Here is a 15,181-nt window from a genome sequence, read left to right as displayed (position 1 = left end):
TTCTATTTTTGTTTCATCAAACCAGAGGACATTTCTCCAAAAAGTATCATATTTGTCCCCATGTGCAGTTGCAAACCGTTGTCTGGATTTTTTAAGACGGTTTTGGAGCAGTGGCTTCTTCCTTGCTGAGCGGCGTTTCAGGTTATGTCGATATAGGACTTGTTTTACTGTGGATAAAGATACTTTTCTACCTGTTTCCTCCAGCATCTTCACAAGGTCCTTTGCTGTTGTTCTGGGATTGATTTGTACTTTTCGCACCAAAGTATGTTCATCTCTAGGAGACAGAACGCGTCTCCTTCCTGAGTGGTATGATGGCTGAGTGGTCCCATGGTGTTTATACTTGTGTACTATGAATGTGGTACCTTCAGGCATTTGGAAATCTGCTCCCAAGGATGAACCAGACTTGTGGAGGTCTACGATATTTTTTTTTGGTCTTGGCTGATTTCTTTTGATTTTCCCATGATGTCAAGCAAAGAGGCACTGAGATTGAAGAAAGACTTTGAAATACATCCACAGGTCCACCTCCAATTGACTCAAATGATGTCAATTAGCCTATCAGAAGCTTCTAAAGCCATGACATAATTTTCTGAAATTTTCCAAGCTGTTTAAAGGCACAGTCAACTATGTCAACTTGTGATCCACTGGAATTGTGATACAGTTAAGTTAAATAATCTGTCTGTTAACAATTGTTGGAAAAATTACTTGTGTCATGCACAAAGTAGATGTCCAAAACTATAGTTTGTTAATGAGAAATGTGTGGATTGGTTGAAAAACATGTTTTAATGACTCCAACCTAAGTGTATGTAAACTTCCAACTTCAACTGTATGTACATGTGATATATCAGTTTTTATATTTTTAATACATTTGCAAAAAAATCTACAAACCTGTTTTTGCTTTGTCATTATTGTGTTGAGGGGACAAAACGATCTAATACATTTTAGAATAAGGCTGTAGCATAACAAAATGTGGTACAAGACAAGGGGTCTGAATATTTTCCAAATGCACCGTAAATAGTATAATTGCTACAATAAAATGTTTGACCGCTTTTCTTTAATTATGTTCTTATTGATATTCTGAAGTTATATTGATATTCTGAAGTTATTTTACAAGTTATATGCTGTAATTAACATTGTGTTGCTTGTATTGACTATTTGATATTAAATGATTTTGTTGATCACAAGAAAAATGTGACCATTGAATTCGCCAGTATGTACTGAAAGCCAATGCATTGTTTGTATTGTATAGTATTTTCATATAAATGATTTCAGAGGTATCGGTTAAACTATTTATTGCACTGAATTAGTTGTGTAATGTTAATCTTGTTTTTATTTTCAATTGTATGAGAAATGTAATTCAACTGTATTGTAATTTAAACATTGGTATAAGTATAATGTACCAAGTGCCTTTAGAAAGGCAGACATTTTTACAAATGAATTACAAATGAAAAGCTGAAATAATTTGCCTAACAAGTCACATAATACGTTGCATGGACTCACTCTATGTGCAAAAATAGTGTTTAACCTTATTTTTGAATGTCTTCCTCATTTCTGTACCCCACACATACAATTATCTGCAAGGTCCCTCAGTCAAGCAGTGAATCTCAAACACAGATTCAATCACAAAGACCAGGGAGGTTTTCCAATGCCTCGCAAAAAAAAGGGCACGTATTGGTAGATGGTTGAAAAAATGAAAGCAGACATTGGATACCCCTTTGAGCATGGTGAAGTTATTAATTACACTATGGGTGGTGTATCAATGCACCCAGTCCCTACAAAGATACAGAAGTCCTTCCTAACTCAGTTGCCGGAGAGTAAGGAAACCGCTCAGGGATTTCATATTGAGGCCTATTGTGACTTTAAAACAGTTACACAGTGGCTGTGATAGGAGAAAACTGAGGATGGAACAACAACATTGTAGTTACTCCACAATACTAACCTAATTGAAAAGAAGGAAGCTTGTACAGAATAAAAATATTCCAAGACATGCATCCTGTTTGTAACAAGGCACTAAAGTAAGACTGCCAAAACCATTTGCAAAGCAATTATCTTTTTGTCCTGAATACAAAGTGTTATATTTGGGGCAAATACAAAACAACACATTACTGAGTACCACTCTCCATATTTTCAAGCATAGTGGTGGCTGCATCATGTTATGGGTATGCTTGTAATCGTTAAGGACTGAGGAGTTTCTCAGGGTAAAAAATAAATGGAATGGAGCTCAGCACAGGCAAAATCCTAGAGGAAAACCTGGTTCAGTCTGCTTTCCAACACACTGGGAGATGAATTCACCTTTCAGCAGAACAATATCCTAAAACACAAGGCCAAATCTACATTGGAGTTGCTTACCAAGAAGACAGTGATTGTTTCTGAGTGGCCTAGTTACAGTTTGGACTTAAATTGACTTGAAAATCTATGGTAAGACTTGAAAATAGCTGTCTATTAACAAACAATTAGACAGAGCTTGGAGAATGTTGAAAAGAATAACGGGAAAATGTTGCACAATCCAGGTGTGGAAAGCTCTTAGAGACTTACACAGAAAGACTGACAGCTGTAATCACTAACAAAGGTGATTTTAACATGCATTGACTCAGGGGGTTGAATACTTGTCTAATCAAGATACATTAGTGTTTTATTTTTCATGAATTTACAAATGTTAGTATTTTTCTTCAAATTGACAAAAAATGACAATTAAATCAATTTGAATTCCTCATTTTGTGGAAAAAGTCAAGGGGTGTGAACACTTTCTGAAGACACTTTATATGATTGCTTACATGGTATATGATTGTTCACATGGTACGCTACATTGCCAAAAGTATGTGGACGCCTACTCGTCAAACATCTCATTCCAAAATCATGGGCATTAATATGGGAAGGCTTCTGGGAAGGCTTTCCACTAGATGTTTGAACATTGCTGCAGGGACTTGCTTCCATTCAGCCACAAGAGCATTAGTGAGGTCGGGCACTGATGTTGGGTGATTAGGCCTGGCTCGTAGTCGGCGTTCCAATTCATCCCAAAGGTGTTCAATGGGGTTGAGGTCAGGGATCTTTGCAGGTCAGACACATTCTTCCACACCGATCTCAACAAACCATGTCTATATGGACCTCGCTTAGTGCACAGGGTTATTGTCCTGCTGAAACAGGAAAGGGTCTTCCCCAAACTGTTGTCAAAAATTGGAAGCACAGAATCGTCTAGAATGTCATTGTATGCTGTAGCGTTAAGATTTTCCTTCACTGAAACTAAGGGGCCTAACCCAAACCATGAAAAACAGACAATTATTCCTCCACCACCAAACTTTACAGTTGGCACTATGTATTGGGGCAGGTAGTGGGCTCCTGGCATCTGCCAAACCCAGATACGCCAGATGGTGAAGTGTGAATCATCACTCCAGAGAATGCATTTTCCATTGCGCATAGTGATTTTAGGCTGTGTGTTGCAGCTCGACCATGGAAACCCATTTCATGAAGCTCCCGACGACGAGTTCATGTGCTGACGTTGCTTCCCGTTCTGTGAGCTTGCTTGGCCTACCACTTTGCGGCTGAGCTGTTGTTGCTCTGCACTTTACAATGACGTTACAGTTGGCCGGGGCAGCTCTAGCAGTGCTGAAATTTGACAGACTGACTTATTGGAAAGGTATCATCATATGATGGTAACACGTTAAAGTCACTGAGCTCTTCAGTATGGGCCATTCTACTGCCAACATTTGTCTATGGAAATGTCATGGCTGTGTGCTCGATTTTATAGACCTGTCAGCAACGGGTGGAGCTGAAATAGCTTGATCCACTGATTTGAATGGGTGTCCACATACTTTTGGCCATGTAGTGTATATGAGTATATACCAAGTTCACATGGTATATGATTCTTCAATCTGGACACATTATTGATACAGACTGTGTGTTTTGCATATGATCACATTAGTATTGAACAAATAAACAAATTAATATAATACTGAATTACATTGTGTTCGTTCCTTGATCACCTAAATATCTGATCAGTCTCTAAATTCCACTCAGGGATAAAATGCTGAAAGGAGGTGTTTCAATGTTTGCTTAACTCCATGTTCTTACGTTCCACAAACACTGAACCTGCAGTGCAAACCAGGCTATCTGAAAACAGATGGTAGACTGTTATATAAGTATTTGGATTTGTTGGACAGGATGAAATCATGTTTGATTTCGACACCTAAGTGACAGCTTTTACCTCTGGACAGTTCCACATTTAAACAACGATGGACTGCAAATGTATCTAGTGCGTTGAGTCGAGTTCTGACTAATGGATTGAGAGTAACGAATGTGCTTGTGCGTCTGTGAGGAGGGTGCCACCTGAGCAGACAGTCACCCAGCTCAACTATATAAAGGCTGGCCAGACCAAGAAGGGGCCAAGAAGCAGCTCCAGGGAGCCAAAGAAAGAAAAAACCAGCAGAGATCTACCTACGCACAGCAGGCAGCCAGGCACAGACTCCCCCTTTCTCACCGACACTCAACAGAGGGAACACAGGTGAGCAGCACCAAACCCCTAAAACTCATTTTCAACCGCTGATACCTCACATCAGGAAGTTTCTCTGAAATGTTTAACAATCTCCTATTTCCCTTGCAAATATCTAGGAGGTCAAAAGATGAAAGGCACCCACTCTTTCGCTGGACTTCTGCTCTTGATCATTGCTCAGAGCAGCTTGCAAATCCCGCAGGAGGACACAGAGGACAACTCCAGGTAGGAGCCTCAAACTCTGAGAAACTTTTGAACTCTGCACCAATCAGGTTTAGTCTCTCTCTCTCTCTCAGCATCCTGTAACTACTGACTTGTCTGTTTCTGCAGCCTATTGACAGAGGACTCTATGTTCAGCGAGCCAAGGGAGCTTTCGAACACGAAGAGACATTCAGAGGGAACATTCTCTAACGACTACAGTAAATATCTCGAGTCGAGACGAGTGCAAGACTTTGTCCAGTGGCTAATGAACTCGAAGAGAAGTGGGTGAGTGTTTCTTTCTTTTTCTCCTACTGTGTGTGTCTGTTTTCCTCATTCCATTTCAAAAAGCAGTAGATCATCTTCCAATATGTTCCAGCTTAACCTGAAACTGTATGAATGCAGTACTTAAGCGATAGGATGAATGAGCTATAATGAGCCATAAACAAAGACAAAAATGCCCTAAATTTTTATGACATACTGTAGATATTTACTACATGTTGGTGATTTTCATGGTTTTACATGGTTTTCAGTTACAGCTCAGAGAAATGTTACTATAGCAGCTTAATAATGCACAGTGAATCAATGTGTTTAACAACTGCTTATTTCTCGTATATTATTATTTTTATATAGTTACTATCAACACTATAAAATCTCTCCATATTTTTTTCAGGGGTCCCATCAAACGACATGCAGAGGGTACCTACACCAGCGACGTGAGCTCCTACCTGCAGGACCAGGCAGCCAAGGAGTTTGTGTCCTGGCTGAAGAATGGCCGAGGCAGACGAGAATAGGGCTGCTCTACTCAGCCACAGAGTCCCAGTGTCTTATTATTCAGTCACAGAGTCCCAGTGTCTTATTAATCAGTCACAGAGTCCCAGTGTCTTATGTCTTATGAGCCCCTAGTCAAGAGAGAATGCAACTCATCCAGAATGACCCCCCCTGTTCAATTTCCTGTTTCATAACCTGTATCCTCCTTCCTCTGGTCATGCTAATAAATCACCCGACAAGAAATTGTGTTGCCTGTCAATTGCTTTTGTTTGTTAACATAAAATGGTGACATACTGTATTAACTAAATGCTTCACTTTGTACTTCAAGGGCAAGAATTTCAGTGTTAGGAGGGGAACAAGATCGAATGTTTAAACAATAGTCTAATTAAAAAAGTTTGATTAAAAAAACTCTTCTTCTAAAAAATAACAGGTTAAAAATGTTGGTAAAACTGGCCCAAAATCTGTAGTCTGTACCTTGCTAATTTTGTTGGAGAAAAATGTTAATAAACCATTATTCTTGCCATACAAAATGTATTCAAATATCCAAAGATACACTCAAAAGTATGTGGACGCCCCTTCAAATTTAGTGGATTTGGCTATTTCCCGTTACTGACAGGTGTATAAAATCGAGCAAACACCCATACAATCTCAGTGCTCCATTACTTTCAACGTGGCACCGCCATAGGATGTTTCCAGTAAGTCAGTTTCATCAAACTTCTGCCCTGCTAGTGCTGCCCCGGTAAACTGTAAGTGCTGTTATTGTGAAGTGGAAACGTCTAGGAGCAACGGCTCAGCCGTGTAGTGGTAGGCCACACAAGCTCACAGAGCGGGAACACCGTGAAATGGGTTTCTATGGACGAGCAGCCGCACACAAGCCTAAGATCACCATGCTCAATGCCAAGTGTCAGCTGGAGTGGTGGCCTGCACAAAGGCCTGGCCTCAACCCCATTGAACACCTTTGGGATGAATTAGAACGCCGACTTCGAACCAGGGCTAATCGCCCAACATCAGTGCCCGACCTCACTAATGCTCTTGTGGCTGAATGGAAGCAAGTCCCCGCAGCAATGTTCCAATATCTAGTGGAAAGCCTTCCCAGATGAGTGGAGGCTGTTATAACAGCAAAGGGCAGACCAACTCCATATAATACCCATGATTTTGGAATGAGTGTCCACATAATTTTGGCCACGTAGTGTATCTAAACACTAACCAGAGAGATGCCTTATCATATGAACCCATAATCACAAATATTGTGGAAATACTATATTCAGTTCAAATATAATCCTTACTTTTATAATAAATGTAATTGTATTATATATAAATATAGAACCTGTGTCAATCGATGAGTAACAATTCAAGATCATGTTCGAGTAGAGAACCTGTGATCACGGAGGTGGAACCCAAATCAATCAGCCTTGAGGACAGCCATATCACTAAGGGGAAAACACACCCAGGGATTTCAATCAAGTAATGGAATGACGTGATGTGAATCAACAGCCTGGCAGGGATCAGTGATCAGGGAGCACTTCCTAGGTGTTACTGGCATAGAAATAAACTAGTCACATGTGCCAGATATATGTCATGCTTTGGGATGTGATACCTCTCTAAGCTGTCAGCTAGTGAATTGAAAACCATCTGTTGATTAAGAAAAAGAAAATGCCTGCCCACACAATTCTATTTATATTCCAAATCTCTAAGGGTCATACTGGGCATTTGTCGTAATAGAATTTGGGTCTCTTTTGTTGTTGAATAAAAAATTATATGTAATTCACTTCTGTGGATGAGGCTGTCATTGTTTTGTACAATATGTTCAAGTGAAGTCACAGTGTATAATCCAACGTATTACCTCCAGGCAAATTGAGGTCCTGCAATGAATGACTTCAGCAATTGTACTTCCTCTTTATCCAACCTTATGCTCACAAGGCAGATGTGGCTGTGAGTGAAATGGAAGACTCAGTTCAGTTGAGGGGATTTCTGTCAAACACTTTCACCCAAAGTGTAATGTGACCTGACCTTTGACCAATCACATCCGATTTTTTTCAGAGCTGATCTGATTGGTCAAAAAAAAACAATTAGTGAAAAAATTATTCTGAATTGGACTGCCTGTCTAAACGCTGCCCTAGTGTATAAGGTTAGTCAACCTTTGAACTCAAAGTTGACCCTCCCTGCCTTTATTAACTGGAAATTGCATACTCCTTGGCTTTCTCGTAGATCAAAGCATACAGAGTAAATCTAAAAACTCTTACAAATTTAGAATTAGGGTTCTATTTAGGGCATTTGTTTTAGGTGTCAAGGCCATTTCAGATCACTAGTTGACTTACTCCAAATCAGACATTCCAAACAGCATGCAGGGACTCTGATGGCACAGCTGGCGCTGCAGTACAGCGCCCTTAACCACTGCGCCACCAGGGAGGCCCTGCATGCAGTAATATTGATGGGGAAAAGAAACATGTTCAAATAAATGTATTAAGTTTGAGTTTTATACTTTCATAGTAAATGTGCATACAGTTGAGGTCAGAAGTTTACATACACTTTTTGGTTGTATCATTAAAGTCATTAAAGAGTCATTAAAACTAGTTTTTCAACCACTCCACAAATATCTTGTTCACGAACTATAGTTTTTCTACTTTGCACATGACACAAGTAATTTTTCCAACAATTGTTTACTGACAGATTATTCCACTTATAATTCACTGTATCACAATTCCAGAGGATCAGAAATGTACATACACTAAGTTGACTGTGCCTTTAAACAGCTTGGAAAATTCCAGAAAATGATGTCATGGCTTTAGAAGCTTCTGATAGGCTAATTGACATAATTTGAGTCAATTGGAGGTGTACCTGTGGATGTATTTCATGGCCTACCTTCAAACTCAGTGCCTCTTTGCTTGACATCATGGGAAAATCAAAAGAAATCAGCCAAGACCTCAGAAAAAAATTGTAGACCTCTACAAGTCTGGTTAATCCTTGAGAGCAATTTCCAGCCTGAAGGTACCACGTTCATCTGTAAAAAGAATAGTACGCAAGTATAAACACCATGGGACAACGCAGCCATCATACCATTCAGGAAGGAGATGCGTTCTGTGTACTAGAGATGAACGTACTTTGGTGCGAAAAGCGCAAATCAATCCCAGAACAACAGCAAAGGACCTTGTGAAGATGCTGGAGGAAACAGGTACAAAAGTACCGACCTAACCTGAAAGGCCGCTCAGCAAGGAAGAAGCCACTGCTCTAAACCCTCCATTAAAAAGCCAGACTACAGTTTGCAACTGCACATGGGGACAAAGATCGTACTTTTTAGAGAAATGTCCTCTGGTCTGATGAAACAAAAATAGAACTCTTTGGCCATAAAGACCATCGTTATGTTTGGAGGAAAAAGGGGGAGGCTTGCAAGCCGAAGAACACCATCCCAACCGTGCAGCATCATGTTGTAGGGGTGCTTTGCTACAGGAGGAACTGGTGCACTTCACAAAATAAATGGCATCATAAGGAAGTAAAATGATATGGATATATTGACGCAACATCTCAAGACATCAGTCAGGAAGTTAAAGCTTGGTCGCAAATGGGTCTTCCAAATGGACAATGACCCCAAACATACTTCCAAATTTGTGGCAAAATGGCTTAAGAACAACAAAGTCAAGGTATTGGAGTGGCCATCACAAAGCCCTGACCTCAATCCTATAGAAAATGAGTGGGAAGAACTGTGCGAGCAATGCGTGTGCGAGCCTACAAACCTGACTCAGTTACTCCAGCTCTGTCAGGAGGAATGGGCCAAAATTCACCCAACTTATTGTGGGAAGCTTGTGGAAGGCTAGCCGAAACGTTTGACCCAAGTTAAACAATTTAAAGGTAATGCTACCAAATACTAATTGAGTGTATGTAAACTTCTGACCCACTGGGAATGTGATGAAAGAAATAAAAGCTGAAACAAATCATTCTCTCTACTATTATTCTGACATTTCACATTCTTAAAATAAAGTGGTGATCCTAACTGACCTAAGACAGGGAATTTTTACTAGGATTAAATGTCAGGAATTGTGAAAAACTGAGTTGAAATGTATTTGGCTAAGGTGTATGTAAACTTCCGACTTCAACTGTATACACGATACATAATAAACAGTAATACTTCAGCTCTAAAGACCAGTAACAATAGAAGAAAATAAACTTAATATTGTTTTGCAGTGCCATGTTTCCTTACACTGCTTCACGGATTTCTGCCACAAACAAAACTGATTGAGTGACTTTTCAAACACATTTATTCAGAGCTAAGTACAATTAGTAACACGAGTAGTAGTAGCAGAGTAGAAATGTTCAAAAAGAGATTTCAAAATATTGTGAAGATACTGATCATTTAAAATGAAGCAAAAGGTGTTATAGATAAATAGGCTTAGAAAATTAGATGTGAACAAATTCGTTGTTGGTATTGTACAAAGGAAATATAGTTTAATAATCTTTATAACAATAAATATAGCTCCTATAAATGTTCCCCTTCTAGAAAATGTGCTATTGCATTTGTTTCTATAGCCCATGTATGTTGCCCTTTAGCAGACGCCTTCAAGTATCAGTTAAGCTTCATATTTAGTTACTGAGTGGACAATCATTCCTGGGCACACACAATGCCCCCATGACAAACAACTCAAATAAAAAAGAACAGACAAGCATTAACTTTGCAGCTTGAAAATATTGATATACTGCAATAACTGCAACTATTTCAACTTTGGCAACAAATATTAAGATTTAAAATAAATGCCAGGATTTTCTTTTCTTCTTGAACATTGTTTCAATACGATCTATTGATATGCATAACAGTATTCTACACCGTAAGTCAGGCGTTTTACTAATCAAATGCTCAATGCAATGGTTTCGCTTTGTACAAGAATAAATTGCCAACAATAAATAATATAAAAATGCTATTTTCAGCTAATCTCTTTACTGGTAGTAATACAATTGGAAAATATTCTAAGCTTAAAGACTATTGCAAATAGCTAAACTCATAATGCATTGAATGTTTTAACACAGATACTGTAGATTTTTATTTGCCAATGAAAGTAGCCAATTCCTGCAGTCAAACGACCTACGCCGGGATGCAAACTTAAAAGGTAATAAAAAATGTTTAAACCCATAACCACCTGTGTGAGGTGTATACTTTTGTGTCAAAGTAGATTTGTTTAAGACGACCAAGAAACACTCCAAGTGACCCTGATTGAGCCCACTGCAGTAAAAGGTTCATCAGATGCTGTATATTTCACAAAAGTGGATTAGTTAAAGTTGCATGCATACAGTACATTTTCACTTTGCATATATTGTAGATATATGAACTCATCAATTGTATATACTGATGCACAGTACACAGTCTTTAACTGCAGTATTGTACACACTTTTTTAATCGATTGTTTATCTGGTTGGATAATTTAGCAATTTCAAAACAACTGTCATATTATGATTTTGAAAAAAATACAAAAACATACAAAATACATTCAATAAATTAAAAAACAAACACAAGCTGAAAACAGTTTCTCAATGTGACAGATACATCCTCGACAAGAAACATTCCGTTGCTTTCACATACAAACTTACCTCTCCTATATCACGCGGGTATTACTTGACATTTAAAAACACAAAAACAAATAAAGACAAAGAAGCAGCTTCCGACACATAAACTATAAACACTAACGCTTTTGAACACACAAAGATTTACAAGACTAATTTAAAGGAATGGTAAACTGTGGCACACAATTTTGATTTGTTTTCAACACAGTGAAGGGGGAAACGTCATAGACTTGTCTCCCTTGCGAAGCAGCCCTTCTGCATATTTCTCCTCTTCTTTTGTTTCCTGTTCTTGGATAAGCTGTGGGTATCAACACTGGCTGTTAGTGCTTTCAAGTATACAATTTCAGAACGTAGCTTATAACTATCAGCTGTCCGGCTCCAACAATGGAGATTCTCCATTATGAATCATTTTTTTGTCCAGGATTAGACTTAATCTGTGTCCCCAAATGTATCATCAACTGATGTTTTAGTAGGGAGGGGCTTTAACGTGAACATTAACACCATATTGATGTGCTTTAGTAAATCGCATGGTAATCCCATCCCATACAGAGTTGCACTGTATGTTCAGGCAGCTGAGAACTATAATGGGATCAGAATCTCAGACAATGTTCATGAAAGAGCAGTTTTCACAAGAGAGATGTACTAATATAATTACACTCTCCAGCTGTTGCGTAATGGGAGCCTGCAGCTAGTACGCTGTCGTGCTCCTTGCCGAACTGCCCGTCACGGCCATTGGCTGAGGCATAGTAGATTGGGTAGAGGGATGACTGTCATGCTAGCAGAGCCTGATTGGCACAGCAGCATCATGTTGTCAGAGATGCACTTTCCTACATGCACTTTACATCCTTGCTTTCTCAGTCATGTCACTTTAGACTGAGCACATTCATTTGTCACTGCCTGTAATACGCTGGGTTTATATTCCAAGCAGTGAACAGGTAACAGATTTAGCATCCATAATATTTACCTTTGCTTAACATTGGCAGTCATCAAAGAGTTTCAAAGAGCTCCCAGTGTTCATGAACTCGAAAATGCAATAACATGACAATTTGAAAGATGCAAAATAAGCAGCATCTAATTTCAACCTGATGGTAAATTGAGGAATAAGACATTGTACAATCCTGCCTCATATCATGCAAAGATAAACATAATTATTTTTATTCCAAAAAGTGATGGTCACCAAATGGAGTAAGGATGCTCAAACGGGCACGGAGATCAGACTCTTACCTTTGAGGGGTTCAGCATCTTAGAGGACATAAGAGAGTTTATGACAGAGATGGAATGGGAAAAAAACAGTCAAGAAAATTCATCAGTTCTAAAGTGGAGAGACAACTCCTTTCTACAGTGAATAAGTAGCATCTAGTTTCAACCCGAACGGTGAATCTGCAATTTCGTTCATATACAATAGCCATGACATATCAATATCCTGAAAATTCTCTATGAGCATGGAACTTGGTCAATATGAGGCATTTAAGGAATTCAATGGTACATTGTCATCAGTTTCCAATATAATGGTTATAACACGGTATCTATTCAGTATAGGAGGTATCCTAACTTGAGATATTCTCAACAAACTTTTCACAAGGATTGAAGACATGGGGAAAGTTTGAGTTGCAGGCACATATCTGAAATTAAGACACATTTTTATACAAACTGACAGAAGAGAAAAAAAGATACGTTTTAAATGGAAAACTCCAATGTGCTGATTTTGGGGAAACATGCTTGAGGCAATGCAATACCATTTTGAGTTGTCGGAGTTGACATTCCACGTGTTTCCAAAAGAGCCTTTGGACATTTCATCTGTGATGTTGAGTACGGATTCACTCCTAAAAAACAAGACATAATCATGCATTATAATACACATCAAACAGTCAACTATTTGACTACCAATGAAGCTTGAAGTCTTTTTACAGTTTAAAAAGGGAGATATAATGTCATCATAACGGCCTGACTTACTTTTGATATCCTTCTAATGGTAATTGCACTACTCCCTCTTCCTCTCCCAACATGCTTTGCTCCTCCTCCTGAAGAATATGATAATCAACAGGAAGTTGTTAAACTATAGTGATAGTACTATATATAATTAATTGGTTAAAACACATGCAGAGATAAATCATTACAACAAAAGTTACATATCTACAGTAAAAATGAACATTATTTTGAGTTATTGACATAGCCTTGTTCTGTTCAATGTTCTCTACCTATATATAGGTTCGTGCTGTGAAAAGATCTTTGTGGGCTATACGGCCTTGCTGGCCTTATCTCAGGGTAGTAAGTTGGTGGTTGAAGATATCCCTCTAGTGGTGTGGGGGCTGTGCTTTGGCAAGGTGGGTGGGGTTATATCCTGCCTGGTTGGCCCTGTCCGGGGGTATAGTCGGACGGGGCCACAGTGTCTCCCGACCCCTCCTGTCTCAGCCTCCAGTAATTATACTGCAATAGTTTATGTGTTGGGGGGCTAGGGTCAGTTTGTTATATCTGGAGTATTTCTCCTGTCTTATCCGGTGTCCTGTCTGAATTTAAGTATGCTCCCTCTAATTCTCTCTCTCTCTTCCCTCGGAGGACCTGAGCCCTAGGACCATGCCTCAGGACTACCTGGCCTGATGACTCCTTGCTGTCCCCAGTCCACCTGGTCGTGCTGCTGCTCCAGTTTCAAATGTTCTGCCTACGGCTACAGAACCCTGACCTATTCACCGGACGTGCTACCTTGTCCCGGACCTGCTGTTTTCGACCCTCTCGTCCTACCACACCTGCTGTCTCTAACTCTGAATGATCGGCTATGAAAAGCCACCTGACATTTACTCCTGAGGTGCTGACCTGTTACACCTTCTACAACCACTGTGATTATTATTATTTGACCCTGCTGGTCATCTATGAACATTTTAACATCTTGGCCATGTACTGTTATAATCTCCACCCGGCACAGCCAGATGAGGGCTGGCCACTCCTCATAGCCTGGTTCCTCTCTAGGTCTCTTCCTAGATTCCTGCCTTTTCTAGGGAGTTTTTCCTAGCCACCGTGCTTCTACATCTGCATTGCTTGCTGTTTAGGGTTTTAGGCTGGATTTCTGTATAGCACTTTGTGACATCGGCTGATGTAAAACGGGCTTTATAAATACATTTGATTTGATACTCTAAATAACCAAATTCATGTTGTTACTTCAAAAGAATACAAGATAAAAATCGCTGACACCATTCAAACTAATGAGTCTGGAACTTTAAAGCCAATTATCTCAGAATCATCTTTTTGCAGATAGAACCTTATAGTTTCAAACTCTAGCTTTGTTATGTAGATGCTATTTTCATACCTCTTCTTCGGCTTCCTTCAATTTCTTCTTCTTACTCTCTGGCATGAGATCATCCAGCCAGCTCATCTCTCTCTTGGTGAAGAAGCAATCCATCAGCTTCCTAATAAACACCAGAGCCAACACCTGCAAGGAACACAAACACACTTACTACTTAACTTACTATTCACGGATTGCATGTTTCGTCAAAATATAGTTTTGAACGTTCGTTTTGGACGGATGCCTAACTGAGCATTCTACTTAATGCCTCTACTTAACGCATCATCAAGGAGCGCTGATGAACATTTAATCAAAAGTGCATTACGGTGGCTGGGAAATAGAATGACATTCAAAAGGGGAAAATAATTAGTAGGAAAACCTTTTGTCATAATTTTGATGTCACCAAATTTACTTTAGATGCCGTATAACATTAGCTAGCTAGCTAAAATTGAGGGGGCGGCACCGGATTTGAGCTACCTAACGTTATCATTGCTAGCTATTTATGATGAATTTTGCTAGCTAATGACAACACTGCCATCTGTCTAAAGATCATTTGACAACATGATAATGCTGGCAGAGTTGTTTCCTACAAAATATGTCTCTACTTTATCAATGCCATTCTATTTCCATGCACTATCGTGTAATTTCGACGAAACAGTAGTTATTCTCCGTCCAGAATGGCTGAGTTTATCACCACTTTAGAGGGCTGATAGATGGCTTGAGAACGTTCAAAAACTATGGCATGACGTGACCGAGTGACGGAGGTGCAACCTATGACACTCAGACAAAATTACTTACGTAAATAATCCTTGTCCCAGCAAGAACGGCCCATAGGGCAGGAGCCTATCTCCTGTTTCTGGTGTGGACGCATTCTAATGTAAAACTTAAGTCAGTGGCTATACTGT

The 15,181-nt window shown here is 39.3% G+C and overlaps 2 protein-coding genes across 5 annotated transcripts in view; one reads left to right on the top strand and one right to left on the bottom strand.

The window, feature by feature from the left end:
• The first annotated feature begins 4,294 nt into the window (after positions 1 to 4,294).
• On the top strand, positions 4,295 to 5,723 carry LOC109871396 (glucagon-1-like). The gene is made up of 4 exons (XM_020462253.2): positions 4,295 to 4,495; positions 4,603 to 4,708; positions 4,814 to 4,969; positions 5,355 to 5,723. Exons 2-4 carry the CDS (start codon positions 4,614 to 4,616, stop codon positions 5,473 to 5,475), a joined length of 372 nt encoding a protein of 123 aa, XP_020317842.1. The 5' UTR covers positions 4,295 to 4,495; positions 4,603 to 4,613; the 3' UTR covers positions 5,476 to 5,723.
• Positions 5,724 to 9,687: 3,964 nt separating this feature from the next.
• Positions 9,688 to 15,181, bottom strand: part of LOC109870837 (sodium-driven chloride bicarbonate exchanger) — a 54,592-nt gene continuing 49,098 nt past the window's right edge. For 2 of the 4 annotated variants that reach the window (XM_031805898.1, XM_031805897.1), the window contains exons 22-24: positions 14,301 to 14,423; positions 12,953 to 13,020; positions 9,688 to 12,822 (exon numbers count right to left, since the gene is read on the bottom strand). In XM_031805898.1, the coding sequence (XP_031661758.1) occupies positions 12,453 to 12,822; positions 12,953 to 13,020; positions 14,301 to 14,423 (561 nt within the window). In that variant the 3' untranslated portion in view covers positions 9,688 to 12,452. The remainder of the gene's footprint in view (positions 12,823 to 12,952; positions 13,021 to 14,300; positions 14,424 to 15,181) is intronic. The other 2 variants (XM_020461491.2, XR_002252223.2) reach the window with 2 other exon arrangements.

Source organism: Oncorhynchus kisutch, linkage group LG26 (genome assembly GCF_002021735.2).
Source record: "Oncorhynchus kisutch isolate 150728-3 linkage group LG26, Okis_V2, whole genome shotgun sequence".
Taxonomy (NCBI): Eukaryota; Metazoa; Chordata; class Actinopteri; order Salmoniformes; family Salmonidae; genus Oncorhynchus; species Oncorhynchus kisutch.
Note: the sequence above shows the minus strand (reverse complement) of the source record. Positions and strands in the feature narration are given on the sequence as shown.

What these genes read in the sequence shown, in the direction of transcription:
- LOC109871396 (XM_020462253.2), top strand. Translation starts at nt 4,614, where the DNA reads ATGAAAGGCACCCACTCTTTCGCTGGACTTCTGCTCTTGATCATTGCT. An exon ending in GACACAGAGGACAACTCCAG is followed by an intron (nt 4,709 to 4,813) that starts GTAGGAGCCTCA and finishes CTGTTTCTGCAG; the next exon opens with CCTATTGACAGAGGACTCTA. An exon ending in ATGAACTCGAAGAGAAGTGG is followed by an intron (nt 4,970 to 5,354) that starts GTGAGTGTTTCT and finishes TATTTTTTTCAG; the next exon opens with GGGTCCCATCAAACGACATG.